The 17,288-nt window shown below is 36.2% G+C and overlaps 5 protein-coding genes across 5 annotated transcripts; all 5 read left to right on the top strand.

Moving 5' to 3' along the window:
- Positions 1-516: 516 nt before the first annotated feature.
- On the top strand, positions 517-2,819 carry HSA32 (Aldolase-type TIM barrel family protein). The gene is made up of 5 exons (XM_012993298.2): positions 517-916; positions 1,448-1,639; positions 1,721-1,931; positions 2,114-2,337; positions 2,423-2,819. Exons 1-5 carry the CDS (start codon positions 794-796, stop codon positions 2,531-2,533), a joined length of 861 nt encoding a protein of 286 aa, XP_012848752.1. The 5' UTR covers positions 517-793; the 3' UTR covers positions 2,534-2,819.
- Positions 2,820-3,463: 644 nt separating this feature from the next.
- Positions 3,464-5,509, top strand: LOC105968661 (uncharacterized). The gene is made up of 2 exons (XM_012993295.2): positions 3,464-4,553; positions 4,653-5,509. The coding sequence occupies exons 1-2, from the start codon at positions 3,905-3,907 to the stop codon at positions 5,297-5,299; spliced, it is 1,296 nt and encodes a 431-aa protein (XP_012848749.2). The 5' UTR covers positions 3,464-3,904; the 3' UTR covers positions 5,300-5,509.
- A 2,358-nt stretch (positions 5,510-7,867) lies between these two features.
- Positions 7,868-10,430, top strand: LOC105968665 ((E,E)-alpha-farnesene synthase). The gene is made up of 7 exons (XM_012993300.2): positions 7,868-8,034; positions 8,153-8,447; positions 8,619-8,985; positions 9,076-9,294; positions 9,376-9,517; positions 9,589-9,834; positions 10,026-10,430. The coding sequence occupies exons 1-7, from the start codon at positions 7,921-7,923 to the stop codon at positions 10,326-10,328; spliced, it is 1,686 nt and encodes a 561-aa protein (XP_012848754.2). The 5' UTR covers positions 7,868-7,920; the 3' UTR covers positions 10,329-10,430.
- Positions 10,344-11,792, top strand: LOC148766037 ((E,E)-alpha-farnesene synthase-like). Its single transcript, XM_088811932.1, has 5 exons — positions 10,344-10,510; positions 10,592-10,810; positions 10,888-11,029; positions 11,176-11,421; positions 11,619-11,792. Exons 1-5 carry the CDS (start codon positions 10,458-10,460, stop codon positions 11,727-11,729), a joined length of 771 nt encoding a protein of 256 aa, XP_088668058.1. The 5' UTR covers positions 10,344-10,457; the 3' UTR covers positions 11,730-11,792.
- An 808-nt stretch (positions 11,793-12,600) lies between these two features.
- Positions 12,601-17,197, top strand: LOC105968670 (eukaryotic translation initiation factor-like protein). The gene is made up of 6 exons (XM_012993306.2): positions 12,601-13,131; positions 13,527-14,448; positions 14,530-14,717; positions 15,820-15,856; positions 16,134-16,195; positions 16,295-17,197. The coding sequence occupies exons 1-6, from the start codon at positions 13,043-13,045 to the stop codon at positions 16,773-16,775; spliced, it is 1,779 nt and encodes a 592-aa protein (XP_012848760.2). The 5' UTR covers positions 12,601-13,042; the 3' UTR covers positions 16,776-17,197.
- The last annotated feature ends 91 nt before the right edge of the window (positions 17,198-17,288 follow it).

The following is a 17,288-nucleotide window of genomic DNA, read 5'->3' as shown; positions in this document are numbered from 1 at the left end:
GATTTGGGGCAGTTCTACTCATTAAAACCAAAGTGGGCCTGAAGCCCAAATCTACGACTTGCGCTTTAAGATATGGGCCAAATTACAATTTTCTTTTTCTTCTCATTTTAGGAAAATTACAGTCAGCCCCCTGAGGTAAAACTAAATTATGAAAAAAAACCTTTTATGTTTGGGTAATTATAGCTATCCCTTCAACTATGTATCGTCTCACACGTCCACCTTTAGGAAATCAAATTTACATATTGGAGGGGTTTTTTCGTAAAACAATACATTTGAGGGGATGATTGTAATTATTGGAACATAAGGAGTTTATTTGTCATTTAACTTTATCTCAAGGGGCTGGTTGTAATTTTCCCTATTATAGAACTATGTTCTATTCTCACAGTATGGAATGGGCCATTATGTGAAATTCTTATTAAAGAACTTTTAATAATGGTGTGTTAAATTTAGTGATAATTTTTTTTTGAGAGAATTTAGTGATAAATTTTTATTTTTTTCCGAAAATTAATTTCGGGAAAAAAAAATGAAGCCCGAGTATAACTCGCGATTCTAATTTAGTAACTCGCTTTATTTTGTGTCAATAAAAAATAAAACAAACTAGAAGGAACACATGATTTCTAGAAGGCGCTCCAGAGTTCTTCAGCTAACAATAAACCCACCGATCTTACACCAATTCCTACTTTTTTTTTTCCAATCATATTTTCTGCATTCTTCCACCCTGCATCGATTTTAATGTTCAAGTATTGGATTCATCCAGAAGCTCGAAATTCAGTGTGACGAACAAGGAAAAAAGATGGCAGGATACCGATGGAAAACCTTCTTCGAAGAAGAGGATCGTCCAGAGAAGCCAAGGAGGTTCGGCGTCACCGAAATGAGGGGACCTCATTTTTCTCTTCTCTCCCAAAATCATCTCCAGGTGCGTAATTTCTTCTCCTTTTCCTACAGAATTAGTTTTATCAATTTTTTTTAATTTTTTTTTTATTTTCAGTTTATCGTCTTCGTTGTATGATTTTTCTGTAAATTGATCTGTGAAATCGTGCGAGTGTGATCAAACGATGCTTCAATTTCAAGCATATTTGAGGAAATTGAAGATCGAGTTTATGTGCATGCATGAGGATTTCATTTCCTTGTAATTGTAGCTTTTTGTTCGCATGAATTGGATCTGTGTGCAGTTGAATAATATTTTGAGGTGTGGCGTAGCTGGTTGTGCTTATTGAACTAAAATTAATAAATTGATTAGTTGTATATTGCTCGTGTGATCTAATTTTGCTACTTGGATTAACAGAGTTTACAGAAAGATTATGTATATCTACTCATCAAATGAAGCTTTGTTGCTTGGGTTTAGAGTTTCTAATTGTGTTTTCAGTACTAAATTATCAACGTAATGTTCCTTCGTAATTCTCTGCAACTATTACTCATCGTGAACTTTCTTTATCATGTGTTCAAGGATGTTTTCGAGTCAATGGGACAATTTGTTGACGGATTGAAATTTGCCGGAGGCTCTCATAGTTTGATACCTAAAAGTTACATCAAAGAAGTAACTGAAATGGCGCATAAGCACAATGTGTACGTAAGCAGCGGTGACTGGGCTGAACACCTTCCGCGAAAAGGTCCCTCTGCTTTTCAAGACTATATCGAGGTAAGTTAAATATTTTTTTTTCTTTCCCTCACTTATTTTAATGTATGTGGCGATCAATGTCATTCTGCAATTATGTCATAGGAATGTAAGCGATTAGGGATTGATACTATTGAGATAGATGCTGGATCGCTTGGCGTACCCGAAGATGTGCTCTTGAGATATGTGAGGCTGGTGAAAAGTGGTGGTCTTAGAGCTAAGCCCTTATTTGCTGTTAAATTTAACAAGTCGGATATACCCTCAAAAAGGGATAGGGCATTTGGATCTTATGTGGTCCCCACACCTCGAACTTCAGGTGAGAGCAATCTGATTTGTTTGACCGATTAATTTCTAAAATGTGATGATCATATTTTTTTCGTCTGTATTATGGCTGTCATATAGTTAGGTATTTGTCATAGAGGATTATAAGCAACAAATCTGCCAGTCTTCGTGTTCAATTTTTTGCTACCATTGAGCTTATTAAATATTATTGTGCAGAGCTAGTTGAGGATGTGGATCTTTTGATTAGAAAGGCAGAGAGATGCCTTGAAGCAGGGGCAGACATGATAATGATCGATGCTGACGGTGTGTGCAGACAGGCTGATTCAATGAGGGCCGATATTATTGCAAAAGTTGTCAGCCGTTTAGGGCTTGAGAAGACAATGTTCGAAGCATCAAATCCCAAGACATCTGAGTGGTTCATCAAACAATATGGTCCAAGGGTATACTTTCTTTAATTAATCCCTGTTTTATTAACCGTTCGATTTAATTCTGTGGAAGAAAACTTAATAGTCTTGTTTCTCATAGGTGAATCTTTTTGTTGATCATTCTCAAGTAATGGATCTGGAGTGTCTTAGAGGTCGTAACCTGGGCAGGGATCATGCATCTGTTCTTGGTTCATCGTATTTCCTACTTTAAGCTGCGGTTCGTATTGGAAAAATCATTGTCTGAAGGAATAAAAATGCTTTATAATTAGTATTAAATAGTCGAATTTGGTTTATGTGTTAAGTTTGTATTTGATTGCTTAAACATTATGTATTTCTCATGGGGTTAATAGTGTATATATATTCTGATATCAAGATCATATATATATATATATATATATGTGTCATCTACCGTTGGATCTGCATCGGATTAAAGTTCAATGTTTATTATTATTGATGTGCCTCTATGAAATACCGGTGTTGTGTATGATTTTGACAGACATTTTTCTTTAATGTGATCCATCTATGTGTTTAATATTGATGTGTTGTTTGTTTGAATTTAGACAAAGGCCTTTGAATTAGATTCAAGATTCGACACGTCGTATGAACTTCCTACTTGTACATGTGCTGTTGTCTTTCAGTTGCTGTTATCTTTAGAAGCTTTACTAATTCACTTCTTGCAAATGTGAACTACTATTTAGTTTCTCTCTTTCTCTCTCTGTGTGCATGTGCCTAATCAATGTAAAGCATGACCATAGGTGGGTAAGGGCAATTAATTGTGTCATAAATGTGATAGCATGTAAGTTCTTTATTTAGTGCCATTGATTGATTTGATCTGAAATTAACGCAAGAAAATCCCATATAAAACGAGAAACTTAAGCATTTATTCTGAAACCAAAATTAATGGTATGAATGCTTTCTTTTATCTTAATTAATTAATATTAATTTTTATAATTGATGGAGCGAAATTAATGAAGACGAAGGAGTTGAGATATCGAAAAGCACATGCAGGAGTAGTATATGTATATATATTGCAAGTTGAACAGTAGATGTAATAAACTGTAATCGGGTGGTCCGATAGCGTTGTGTCTGACGAGTCGAACGAGTAGTCTCTTTCCCGTTTTCACTACCATGTCTGCTTATTACACAAACATCCATTTCCCACTATTTAATGAATTAGTTGGAATGAATCTGGTCCCCCTCCTCCTTCTCCTCCTCCTCGATTAGATCATATTATATTCAATGGCCCCTTCTCTAAGTTTATCTGTTGTGTATAAACTGGAAGAAGACCAATATAATGAACTTTCCTTAAATATTCTGTGTGTATATACCATTCTTCATAAATTTCTCCACTTAGCCACATAAATTAAGGGGATATTGATTTCAGTAACTCACAATGCGCATTGATTTCAGCGCGTGGGATTCTATTAAAGACAAGTTTAAGAAGCTTGCCATAATTACTCACCATAATAACAGTCTATACATTTAAAAAGAATAACACCATTTCTGTATGGTATGGTGGTTTCGGCACTGAATCAAGAAACAGGGGATGGATGGTTGAAGAATCAGCAAGAATAATATAATAATGCCTGCAGTTTGGTTTGCTTTGAAGAGGTCCTTGCATTGCAAATCAGAGCAAGCCGATGTTTACGAACCGAAGGGCAACGACGACGACAATAACAGAAATTTGAGCAATATCTGCACGAAGAAATCTAGTGGGACCCGCTCCGGTTGTTCTCGGTCCATCGCGAATCTGAAAGATGTCGTCATTCATGGAAGCAAGAGGCACATGGAGAAGCCGACTATTTGCAGTCCCAGATCCATCGGAAGCAGCGAACTCCTCAACCCGATAACCCACGAAGTCGTCCTTAATAATTCCACCTGCGAACTCAAAATTAGCGCCGGGATTGGTTTCCGAGAAGGCGGCGATAGCGGCGGTTTTAATGACTTTGTTGGCATGTTGAAGCCGGGAACTCCAGGGCCGGTAGGGTTTCACGTGGGGCGGGTACAGAAGCCGGGTATATTGGGCAGCCCGATAAGGAGAAGCTCAAGCAGCCTTTCTAGGAGGAATGGATTTGGCGGTGGTGGTGGTGGTGGTGGCGGTGCTTCTTCGACAAGGCCGAGGTCATCTTTCGGTGCAGATTCTCACGGTGGAGCCATTTCTTGCCATAAATGTGGCGAGCAGTTTCTCAGATGGGAAGCTGTTGAAGAACATCACCTCTCCAAACACGCCGGTAATTCTTTATACATGCTTACAACAATTCTTGATTTTCCTTAACAATTTTTTTTTTTTGCCTCAAAAAAAAAGTTAATTATTTCTGTATGTTTTTTAGTTACTGAATTAGTGGAAGGAGATTCGTCAAGAAAAATAGTCGAGATAATATGCCGAACGAGCACAAAGCCGGAGAATCACCACCGAAGTACCGGAATCGAGAGGATTCTTAAAGTCCACAACATGCAGAAAACTCTAGCACAATTCGAGGAGTACAGAGAAGTGGTTAAAATCAAAGCAAGCAAGCTCCTCAAGAAGCACCCTCGTTGCTTGGCTGACGGAAACGAACTTTTGAGATTTCACGGTTCGACCTTAGAGTGCTCATTGGGTACGAAAGGAGGCTCGTGCAGCCTATGCACTTCCGATAGATGCAGAGTTTGCCGGATTTTGAGGAACGGGTTTTCAAGCAAGAAAGAGGTTGTGCAAGGTGGAGGCATTGGGGTGTTCACGGCTTCGACGAGCGGGAGAGCTTTCGAGTCGATCCAGGTGGCGGACGGTGATTCGTCGGTGGTGAGGAAGGCGTTGATTGTTTGTAGGGTGATAGCTGGGAGGGTGCATAAGCCGTTGGAGAATATACAAGAATTGGTTGGACAGACGGGATTCGATTCGTTGGCTGGGAAAGTCGGAGTTCATTCTAATATTGAGGAGCTTTATTTGCTTAGCCCAAGAGCTCTTCTTCCTTGCTTTGTGGTGATTTATAAACCTTGATGAAAAATTGGTTAAGTGAATTTGATTATTTTGTACAACTCTTTTTTTGTTTTCCCACTTGAATCGAAATTTCGATTCAAAAATTTTCATTATGGAATATTTGGTAAAGTTCCAATTCTTTTGTTGTTCTGGAAATTCGATACATAACTTTTGGAATTTTTCGTGTTTTCGATCTGATTTCAATTTTGAAATTACATTTATGTCCAACTCTATGGTGATGTGGATTACATATACATTGTAAATTTCCGCTTATTTGATGTTACTCACTTACACCCAATAAAATTTACCGATTAATTTCTAACCATTGATCTACATATACTCACACATCCAGCTACGTGTGTTTAGAGTATGGTAATAACAATCAACCGCTAATTAAAATCACACAGTATAGTATCTAACCCCTGTAAATCTTTATGGTGACGTGGATTATACATACATGATGTATACAATTACAACCCATGAAACACGTTACTGGGGACATTATCTTGGGCTTATGTCTGGGCCGTCACAACAAGGCCATTGCTTTGGATCTGGACCGAAAACAGTTCTGAAATTTCCATCACTACTTCCGAAATTTTTATATATTTAGAATTATTTTATAGTGCATGTTACGCCTGAAATATGATCAAATTTCGAAAAAATTCCTCTTGTTTGGGTAATTACTGTCACTCCTCATTTTAAATATTTTTACATAAAATTTATGTAATTCATTTATTTACCGAACCAAATCATATATTCAGTTCGGTAAACAGTATGAAATGTTGGCGTACCGAAATTTCGGTTTGGTTTTATCGATTTAACCAGGAGGCAGAACCAGGATTTTTCGGTAGGGGGGCCGAAAAATTAAAAGAGTAAATAAATATACGGTGGGGGTTTGGGGGCAGCGCCCCCGAATTTTTTTAGGGATATTTATGAAGAAATTAACCAACACAAATAGTAATGAGTAATAGATATTGTTTGTTGTCAAAACAATATTCATAAACTTGTGTAAAATAAATTGTAATATAGTATACATTTAGTTGAATAAGTAAGAGTGTTTACAAAAAATAAAATCTTGAAATACATAGAAATTCGATGGATTAAAAACTTTAAACATTGAGAAGAAATAAAATAAATACTTTCTTTTTTATGTTATATTAATTTTCTATCATAAGCTTTAATAGAGATTAGGAATTGAGATTGTGGAAAATATTTTATAGAATAAATTATAATAAAAAAGTGGAAATAATAATTCATTTTTTAATGTGGACATATATACATATTTGTAAATAAAAAATATATATAATAGTAGATAAAAGTTAATATACAAACCAATTTGTGTACATATATCCATCTAATATCTATAAGTATTAGTATATATATAATAGAAGTAAAAAAAAAAAAAAAAAATCTCGGGTGGCAACAGCCCCTTCTGCCCCAATGAAGTTCCGCCACTGGGTTTAACATCCCTAAATTTATTTCTGAAGGAATATTCGTAAGATAATTCATAGTTAAGGGGTGGCTACAATTACGCAAACATAAGGGTGTATTCGTCAGTGCCGGTCCTGGGGTGGGGCGTGCCATGTCTAGGGCCCAATTTTATAAGGGGACCATTTTTGGTGTTTTTTTATATATATATAACTACATTTTTTATGTGTGAAAAAAAAATATTTTTCTATTTTATAAAAAAAAGTTTATTCTTCTATTGCCTAAAAAAATATAGTTTCTATTTATAAATTTTAAAGCTTAGTTTAAAATATATACAATTTAAAAATATTTGTTATATTCTAACACAAATTATTTCATACATTTCTAACATTTGCTTTATAAAAAAATATATTTAGATATACATTAATATTTTCAATATTTTATTGATAATGAAATTTAAATTAATAATTATTTATCTATATTATTTCATAAAAAAAAATCGGGCCGTTATCGCGAAACCTCATATTTTTAAGGGCACAATATATATTCTTGCCCCGGGTTTGTATGCTGCGTTCGGGAAGGATGAATAGCTCGTCTCAACTACGCCGGACGGGCACTGGTTTTCGTAATTTGACCATAACTCATGGGTGACCATAGTTTGCCCTTATTTTATACGTACTTATTACTAACTTTATAACATAGTTCCTGGTCAACTCTTCCAATTACCCTTGTTAGAGAATACTTTGTGAAATACATGCTTTTAGAATTATGAACCGAAGCTCTTGACAAAAATCTCCTTTTCTGCACGTGAATTTAATTTAATTTATTCATTTTCAAACGGACATGATTTTGGTGCACATGGAAACGTGAGGCGGCTCTTATTGAATGGCCAGATATTTTTGTATGGAATCCATAGTGCAGAACATTGTGCCCATAAAATAACGTTCACAAACGCTGCTTTCAGGCATTTTAATTATGCGTTGAAGCTAGAGTACGTAATAAAATATAACACCTGAAATAATAAATAAATTAAAAAAAAATCTTTTTTTTACGATTCATCAACCTGGTCATATTTCTTCTCAATTCTCATCAGATATATATATCAGTCATCCTCTCTCTCTCTCTATATATATATAGCAAGCCTATATATAGCAAGCCTATAGCTTATACATACACACACATATAATATATATACAATTTCCAGCAGCCAATTAATGAACATGGAATCTGCAGTTGACAACTTTGCCAGGCGGCGAACAGCCAATTACAAACCAAACATCTGGAGTTACGATAACCTACTACACTCGCTTATAACAACCCAATACAGTGTAATTTTATTATCCATATATGATATATATAGTACGTGCATGGCTCATATTAATTAATATAATAGTGTTTTTACATTATTACTTACAACTAATGAATGTTAATTGGTTTTGTTCATAGGAAGACAAGTACAGAAGAGAAGCTGAGACACTGAAAGAGGAAATCCGTGGCATTATAGTGGGCCGTCGTGTGTCTTTGTCGTCGTCGTCGTCCGAGGATCCGTTAGTATTAATTAGCAATCTTGAGCTTATAGACGAGATAAATAAACTAGCGATTTCGTATTGCTTTGAAAAAGAAATCAGAGAATCCTTGGAGGGGATGGCGCGCTATACGAAGACCACGAAATTCGTTGATCTTTACTCTGCTGCGTTGTACTTCAGGATCTTGAGGCAGCATGGTTATCATGTTTCACAAGGTGAACGATAATTTTCATTCTGATTTTCCGATTTTCGGTTTTTCCAATTTTTTTTTTCTTAACAGAATTGGAATACATGTTAGGGTTCCGATTTTAATTTTCGAAAAAAACATTCCCGCAATTACACTTTTAGACTAACTATGTACGAGGTGATGCTATCGTGTAACACAGATGCAATCCTTGAATTGTTGGATGATCACGACGAGAAACTAAGTATGACAAGGGCTCGTGACTCGGAATATTGCGACAAAGCCATTGCTGAAATCTTCGAAGCTTCTCATCTTGCTTTGGATGGTGAAAATGGCCTGTTTGATATTATTGCTAGTTATTTCAGTGGTCTTAATTCAAATGATGATGACAAGGACGACAAATCGTATTCGGACAAGTGTCCTTCCCATTGGAGTGTCGCCTGGTTTAACGCCAAGAAACACATACATGTAAGTAATAATAATAACAAGTCTACGTTGCATCGTCTGGCTCGACTTAGCTTCAACATGGTTCAACTTCACCACCAAAAGGATCTCAAAGTCATTTTAAGGTGATCGATCGATATATTGTCCTACAAATTAAACTTTGAAAATTAAATTAGCTAAGTGAAAATTATTTGTCTATATATATGAATGAGCAGATGGTGGAGGAATCTGGGGCTTACAGAAGTTTTAACATTCACAAGAGATCGAGCGGTGGAGAGCTTTCTGTGGGCAGTTGGAGTGGCTTACGAGCCTCGATACGGAAGCCTTAGAAAATGGCTCACAAAATCCATTATTCTCGTACTTATAATCGATGACGTTTACGACATTTATGGCACCAACCGTGAACTACACCAATTCACCACTGCAGTAGAAAAGTATATATATTAATCTTAATTAGTGTGTTTAGTATGTATATATATACAAACAAGGTTTTTATTTATTATGTTCTTCATCAGATGGGATCCAATGGAAGTTCAGCATCTTCCCGAACCAATTAAGAGATGCTTTTCTGCACTATACGACACTGCATACGACATCGACCGTGAAATTCAGAAAGAGAAAGGCTGGAACTCGGTTTTACCGTATCTCAAAAAAGTGGTACTGTTTTTCATTATTTATAACATCCCATCTTTTCTTTTATATATATAACTCCTTTGGTTAATTAGCAGTGGACAGATTTTTGCAAAGCACTGTTAGTTGAAGCAAAATGGTACAACAAGGGCCACACTCCATCTCTTGGGGAATACCTAGAAAACGGTTGGATATCCTCGTCGGGCCCCGTTCTTTCGCTACATGTACTTTTCGGCGTCGGCCATGATTTTGCACAAACTCTCCTTGCCTTTAATACCAACCAAGAATTAATTCGCCACGCTTCTCTCGTTATTCGACTATGCAATGATCAAGGAACTTCCAAAGTAATTATTAACTATATATTTACACTCTTTTAATATCAAGGGTTAATTATTCATCTATGTTTAATGATCACACACACACACACACACACACACATATATATATATATATATATATATATATATATATATATATATATATATATATATATATATATATATATATATATATATATATATATAAATATATACAGGCGGAAGGGGAGAGAGGCGATGCGCCTTCGTCAATAATATGTTACATGAGAGAAGAGAATGTTACCGAAGAAGAAGCTCGGAGCCGTATCAAGAACATTATAACAGATTCATGGAAGAAAATAAATGGGCTATTCATTAATACTACTCCAAATTCTCAGAAACAAATAATCAAATACATTGTGAACGTTGCAAGAGTTGCAAATTTCATATACCAAAATGGAGATGGCTTTGGCGTTCAAGATCGAGAGACAAAAGAGCAAGTTTTATCATGCTTGATTGAGCCTCTTCTTCCTCTGCCTTAATCACCACGTACCCTATTTATTGAATAAATTGTATTTTTCACCACTTATTTGTAATTAAATTGTATTTTGTCTTCTGATGATGCATATGTTTCTAATGTAAAATTTATGGAAATAAATGAATAAATTGGAATGTATAACATGGTTCAGCTTCAGCACCAAAAGGATCTCGAGGAGATTTTGAGGTGAGTAAGTAACATTTGCTCAGAGAAAAATAAAATCGACAACCCCTTTTCATCGGATATAATTGGCTTTGATTTGAGCAGATGGTGGAGGAATCTCGGCCTTTCAGAAGTATTTACCTTTGCAAGAGATCGAGCGGTTGAAAGTTTTCTGTTTGCTGTGGGAATGGCGTACGAGCCTCAAAATGGAAGCCTCAGAAAATGGCTGGCAAAAGCCATTACGTTGATACTTATAATTGATGATGTCTACGACATTTATGGTTCCATCGATGAACTACACCAATTCACCACTGCAGTTGAAAGGCAAGTCTTGCCCAGTACAACTTACTATATATATTTTTTTAAAAAAAGGGAATAATATATTGTGTCATGAATTACAGGTGGGATCCAACGGAAGCTCAACATCTTCCGGAAGCAATTAAGATATGCTTTTCGGCCCTGTACGATACTGTTAATGACATGGATTGTGAAATTCAGAAAGACAAGGACTGGAACTCGGTTTTACCACTTCTTACGAAAGTGGTACGGTGTGTGTTTCCAAAAATAAGATGAATCATACCGACATAAAAATCGTACTATATATTGTTTTCTTTACCAAGATCCTTTTTTTTTTTTCTTCTCCTCGCATTTCGTTTTTTTTTTTACTCCTTTGCTTGATTAATTACCAGTGGACAGATTTTTGCAAAGCATTGTTGACGGAAGCAAAATGGTACGAGAAAGGTCACACTCCATCTCTCAGTGAATACCTAGATAACGGGTGTAAATCCTCGTCGGGCTCTATCCTTTCTCTTTATGCCCTTTTCGGTGTTGGTCGAGACATGGCACAAACTCTGCTTGCCTTTGACAGCAACCAAGAAATCATCCACCGTGTCTCCCTCATTATTCGACTCTGCAATGATCGAGCAACTTCTAAAGTCATTAACTATACATTACTTAAATGGTTATTATTTTTCCAACATTATAATTTAAGGAATATATTTCTTATGTAATGATATATGTATATATATATATATATATATATATATATATATATATATATATATATATATATATATATATATATATATATATATATATATATATATATATATATATATATATATATACACAGGCGGAAGTGGAGAGAGGCGATGCGCCTTCGTCAATAATATGTTACATGAGAGAAGCGAATGTTACGGAAGAAGAAGCTCAGGAACGTACCAGAGACCTTATAACAGATTAATGGAAGAAAATAAATGGGCTGGTAATCAATACTACTCCAAATTCTCAGAAACAAATAATCAAATACATTGTGAACATTGCAAGAGTTGCAAATTTCATCTACCAAAATGGAGATGGCTTTGGCGTTCAAGATCGAGAGACAAAAGAGCAAGTTTTATCATGCTTGATTCAGCCTCTTCCTCTACCTTAATCTATCACCCTATATTGCATAAATAAATTTTAATGTATAATATTTTTTATGATTGTATTTTTCATATAATAAGATTCACTTTATTTTTTAGACGAAAAAATAAATTAGGGTAAATTTTACTTTCCCCTTATACTTTGACTCGGTATTACTTTACCTCCTTCTACTCTCGATTGCATTGATTTGTCCCCTGTACTTGAAAAATTGTCTCAATGTGACCCTCGTCGCTAGTTTTCAGACATTTGACCTTAATACCGTTTGAGATAAGTCTGAAACTTACAAAAAAAACCACCTCTCCCAGTTTAAATAATTATTAAAAAAATAAAAAATAAATTGTGGTGGGTTTCGTGACTATGTTTTCTCGTTGTCTTGATTTTCTAATTATTTTATTAGTTTTTATTTATTTTATTTTTGTTTTTTTAATATTTATTTAAATTGAGGTGACGTTTTTGTAATTTTAGAGCTCAAATCAAACAGTGTTGAGGTCAAATTGTCTAACAACTAACAGCGATGCCACATTGTGACAATTTTTCAAATATAAGGGAGCAAATCGATGCAATCGAGAGTAGAATGAGGTAAAGTAATACGGAGTTAAAGTAAACGGGTGAAAGTAGAAATTATTCAAATAAATTATTTTGGGAAAAAAATGGTGTACAAAATCCAAAAAGGACGAAATAGGAAAATCGAGAACGCGTGTCCGCAATAATTCCACTGGGGCATATAAACAACAAGTAAAAGTACAACTCGGGAAGCGTAAGAAAATATAAAAAAAGTTAATCCTAATAAAAGTACAACACCTCGAAGCGTCATTGCCAGATTACTTACCCGTGAGTGCTAAAGTTGCAAACCCTTGCCGGCCCAAACTTCTTCTCCCCCCTCCTCACCTTCTACTGCGTGCGTGTGCGCGCGTGCCTCTGGATCAACAAACAAAATTGTTATCCATCAGTAGAAGGCAGGTTTCTGGAATAATTATCGATCTTTTCCTCTGTTTATATTTTTGCAATTCGAATATACATACAGATTCATTCATCTTATATCCAAAGGGGAGAAGATAATTACTTCCTTTTTTTCTCGATATATCGATATATACTTTGCGAATCGATTGATTCGCTAGTTTTCGCGAGAGAATGTCGAAGAAGAAGACGACGATGACTCTTAAGGACTTCCATGGCGGCTCCATTCCTTCCGATCTTCCTCTCCCCTCCGCTCCTGGCATGTATGATTCATTCTGCCTTTATTTTTATTTCAATTTTTTGGGTGTTTTTATACATTTGTTAAAAGATTTTGGGTATAGCACCTAATCTCTTCTGATCTGGCTTGATTAGTTTCGTTATCTGTTTATAATTACTAACTTGTATTATTCAATCCTGTATAGATTTCACGGTACCGAAAAAAATTAAACAATTGGTTATCAATTTTTGTTTTGTTGTGTTTTGTTTTAAGGTCTGGATTTATATAGATGAATAACCTAGATCTATGCATTATATATATAGATTTCATTTTTGGATATTTGGAACGCTAAAACCCATATAATGATTTAATCATGTTGCTGGATGCGTGTGCACGATAGAATTCCAATTTAATCATTTTGATTTCCGTAACATTTTTCAGAACTGCGAGACCAGTAGATCGTGGTAGTGGCTTTGATCGGCAGTTATCATGGGGTAATTCAGCTGGAAGGTCGGATAATCGCTTACGCCCTGCATCTGCTGGCTCAGTCAGGAACCTTGATGAAAAGACTCATTTCTTAAATCACAGCCCACATATTGGCCGCAACTTTGATGAGGATGAGCGCAAGCCTTTGGATGGGGTTTCAGGCCCTCGTCGAACAGTTACAGATGAAAGCTCTCGTGCTCAAACCAGTCCCGCGACTGCTTCGATCCCCGCGTCTCATACTTCAAGCGGTTCAACTGGTAGCTCTTATGCACGAAGGGTTAGTGAAGTGCATAACGCGAGATTGAACACTCAAACTTCTAGTGGCGGTCGTGGTCAGGGGTCGAATTATCTAGTTATGAGTGGCAATGCTGGGCAGGTAGTGGCTGGATCTACAAATGCGTGGGGAATGAGAAAGGAGACTGCTGGCGTGAAAGAACATGTATCTGCTGCAGATGCCGAGACAAAATTGGCTCATGCCAGTGCCCTCGAAATGGTTGGTCGGTGGAGCTTAAAACAACCTGTCAATCCTCTCAAAGATGCTGGACAACCGGAAATTGAGGGACAGCTTGAGTATAATGCCAACAACATATACAATAAAAAAATCTACAATACGTTGGATGTAGTTGGTGACTCTGACCGTCATGATGTTGCTCTTACGAGGCATGCTGAAAGGAGTCTAGCTGTTGATGATGGGATTCTCGGTGGTGGAAAGGAGAAGCAAACTAATGAGAGGGTTAGATCCATCATTCAAGTGGAGTCGCAAGAGAGAAAAAATTCTTTTGTATTGCCTTCAGAATCATCAGAAAGACCAAAATTGAAGTTACTTCCAAGATCCAAGCCGATGGAGAACTTAGAAACCTCAATTGACAATAAGCAGGTAAACTTGTTCAGTTGGGTTGTCAGGTTATATGAATTAGATTCAAAAACACATTTGTATTCATCATTTTTCTAGTAGCAGGGATATGAGCGGACAAGTGATCAGCATCATGTGGAGGATAACTATGTTGTCCGTGAACCTAAAAATCCCATGCAATCCGATGTTTCTGGATCGGTGGTTTGTGATCGAGCTCCAGAACGCCCAAAACTTAATTTGAAGCCGAGATCACCGCCCCTTGAGCAACTCAAAGGAAAGAGTGAAGTCAAAAGGTCCAGATACTTGGAATTTTTTTGTCTTTCAAAATTGCTCTTCTAATTTTCTAATTATGCTATTCTACCTGATTGTTATATCTCTTCTAGATACGATCTTATGAATAAAATTTTCTAGTAATGTGTAGATGTTAAAATGAGGCGACACAGAGGAATAGGATTGATCAATAAACACATAAAGAAAATCTAGGGGGTATATGCTTTATAAGATTTACAACTTTACACTCTGATGTTTCTGTGCTGTTCTTCCTGAATTTTTCTGAGCCCAGTTGAGTTCGAAAACATTAATTATTATGCTATGCTGGTTTACCTTCCCAAGTTTTTTGAGGTATTCTGTTATCTTTTAGTTGGTTTGGGTAGGTGGTCGGAGGGGGGTGGGTTCAGCAATTAAATCAGGAACAACTTGTAAGGCTTAAAAAGCAAAGAAATAACTCAGGATAATAATCGTATGAAATACATAGCATTGAGATGCATTGTTGAATGTTGTAGCTTAGTGATTACTAGGAAAATGATGATGTGTGTGAAAATACTATGATGAAGATGCTGCTTTCTGTTAAGAAATCACTTCAAAAGCATGGAGTATCATCCTATTTTCTTATTTTTGCTTAACTTTTTGATATATAACTACTGTTTTTTAAAGGTCCGTATCAGCTGAATAACAGTGTCTCTTTTAAGGATCCCGTTTTTCAAATTATGGTTTCAAATTATGTTCGAACAATAGTGAGAGGGCGGAAGTATAGTTTATATGCATCCGGTATTTGTACATTGCTGATTGTATGCATGAAAATGTAACAAGACTAATAGTAAGCTATGGGGATTAGTATATGTTAGCTACAATTCACAGTACATAGTAGTAACAACACCTGCTACTCCACAGCCATATCAGTAGTCGGAGCAAGTTTATTAGGTTCAAGTTCAACTAAAATGGGGAATACATTATGAGCATTTCTGTATTTTATATAATTCGGGAGTGGAATAAATTGTGTAACTGACATGCAGTTCCGTTTCTAACTCTAGACTTGTGTTTTTCTGTTTCCATTTGAAAATTTCCAACACGAATTTACTTTCTGTGATATTGATTTGTATCTTTCGTGTTGTTCAGAGGGACTGTTTTTGGGGGAGCTCGGCCACGAGAACTGGTGAGTTTTTTTTTTTTTTTTTTTTTTTTCATTTTACAAAGCAATTCATTTACCATCACATTCCACTTTTGGAATAGCATTGCAGAAGCTTGGGGATTGAATGTTTTGAGCTCTATCCATAAAATACTAGTTATATTTGCTCCTGTTGGCATTTATTATTGTTTTGCAGGACTTGTAGTGTTGCGTAATCAGTTGGCATTTGTTCTTTGAACCGTTTGTTTCCCTTTTTTCTTTTTTGGTTTTAATTTTTCTAATAACACGATTATCACAATACCAGGTGTTGAAGGAGCGAGGAGTTGATGATGATGTAAGCACTTACGAGAGCCAACCTCCTTTGAGGTACTGAATTAGTTATTTCCTTTTTCTTATCTTACTTTTTAAATGTCAATAACATGCTTGATCGCTAATTTTTTGTTGCAATAATTACCACTTGAAAAGGGCGAAGGAAAGCTCTCCGAAGGCTGACACATTCACGCATGCAACTCATGCACGCCATGGTGACAAAGCCGAAAGTAACATCATCCCTATCGATCAAAGAACAACGAAGTACCAGGTGGATGGTAACAGAATTGACTCACATAGAAAGAGCAGGCAAAACGAGACTTGGAGAAACAATGAGAAGCCTCGTAATCAACAACAACAGAAGCAGGTGCAGGAACGGGCCCCGTCACCAGAGACTTGGCGCAAACCCGTCGAGCCACATCATCATGAGAAGCCAGCTTCAACCGATGCCCCAATCCGTTACGGGAAAGCAGCTTCAGCGGTTGAGCTGGCTCAGGCCTTTTCGAAAAAGTCAGTATCCGATCCAACGGTTGAGGATCGATTTTCTGGTCTGAGAGGCATTCCCAACCAGATTCAGATCCCATTTTCTCGCCTAACAACAGGTTCATCTCCTAGGCCACAGATAAACGGTTACTGAAAATTTAAATCGAGAGCTTGGTGGGCTACATATATAAATATAACATGGGCGATTGAAATACGGAGAGGGAAATTTGTTTTATCTGGTGCTGGTCATGAATTTGTTCCAGTAATAATTAGATAAAGAAAAAGAACACATGGTGAAGTTGATCATTTAGTGATGGCTGCTGGAATTTATTCATCAAGTCTTCTTCCATGCCTTTCTCAGATGCATCAACTTTATGTATCGTGGTGCTTCTCGTAATCGTGTACTTGTATTTTTACTGATTCTTTTTCAATTTATTTCTAACTTTCTGTCCGCAATTATATTACTGTGGCAGTTAAAAGTTAATTTCTTCAGTTTCATGCTTGGGGATTTATTGGGAAAATTATCTCAGTTATAAGTTGATTTGTCGGCATACAATTGAATGCCCGTCATTAAAATTTTGCACGGATGATAGTTTGTTACATATAGAATATAAATTAGTGTTGGATAAATGAGTTGTAGTAGTTTGAAGTCGGTAAAATATGTACT

Source organism: Erythranthe guttata, chromosome 13 (genome assembly GCF_056151865.1).
Source record: "Erythranthe guttata isolate IM_541 chromosome 13, IM_541, whole genome shotgun sequence".
Lineage (NCBI taxonomy): Eukaryota > Viridiplantae > Streptophyta > Magnoliopsida > Lamiales > Phrymaceae > Erythranthe > Erythranthe guttata.
This window is presented reverse-complemented; position numbering and strand designations above follow the sequence as displayed.

Coding starts and splice junctions, on each gene's coding strand:
- LOC148766037 (XM_088811932.1), top strand. CDS start 10,458: ATGTATAACATGGTTCAGCTTCAGCACCAAAAGGATCTCGAGGAGATT. Junction 10,511..10,591: donor GATCTCGAGGAGATTTTGAG/GTGAGTAAGTAA, acceptor TGATTTGAGCAG/ATGGTGGAGGAATCTCGGCC. Junction 11,422..11,618: donor ATGATCGAGCAACTTCTAAA/GTCATTAACTAT, acceptor ATATATACACAG/GCGGAAGTGGAGAGAGGCGA.
- LOC105968661 (XM_012993295.2), top strand. CDS start 3,905: ATGCCTGCAGTTTGGTTTGCTTTGAAGAGGTCCTTGCATTGCAAATCA. Junction 4,554..4,652: donor TCACCTCTCCAAACACGCCG/GTAATTCTTTAT, acceptor TATGTTTTTTAG/TTACTGAATTAGTGGAAGGA.
- HSA32 (XM_012993298.2), top strand. CDS start 794: ATGGCAGGATACCGATGGAAAACCTTCTTCGAAGAAGAGGATCGTCCA. Junction 917..1,447: donor TCTCCCAAAATCATCTCCAG/GTGCGTAATTTC, acceptor CATGTGTTCAAG/GATGTTTTCGAGTCAATGGG. Junction 1,932..2,113: donor CCCCACACCTCGAACTTCAG/GTGAGAGCAATC, acceptor ATTATTGTGCAG/AGCTAGTTGAGGATGTGGAT.
- LOC105968665 (XM_012993300.2), top strand. CDS start 7,921: ATGAACATGGAATCTGCAGTTGACAACTTTGCCAGGCGGCGAACAGCC. Junction 8,448..8,618: donor TGGTTATCATGTTTCACAAG/GTGAACGATAAT, acceptor CGTGTAACACAG/ATGCAATCCTTGAATTGTTG. Junction 9,518..9,588: donor TACCGTATCTCAAAAAAGTG/GTACTGTTTTTC, acceptor GTTAATTAGCAG/TGGACAGATTTTTGCAAAGC.
- LOC105968670 (XM_012993306.2), top strand. CDS start 13,043: ATGTCGAAGAAGAAGACGACGATGACTCTTAAGGACTTCCATGGCGGC. Junction 14,718..15,819: donor GGAAAGAGTGAAGTCAAAAG/GTCCAGATACTT, acceptor CGTGTTGTTCAG/AGGGACTGTTTTTGGGGGAG. Junction 15,857..16,133: donor GAGCTCGGCCACGAGAACTG/GTGAGTTTTTTT, acceptor TCACAATACCAG/GTGTTGAAGGAGCGAGGAGT.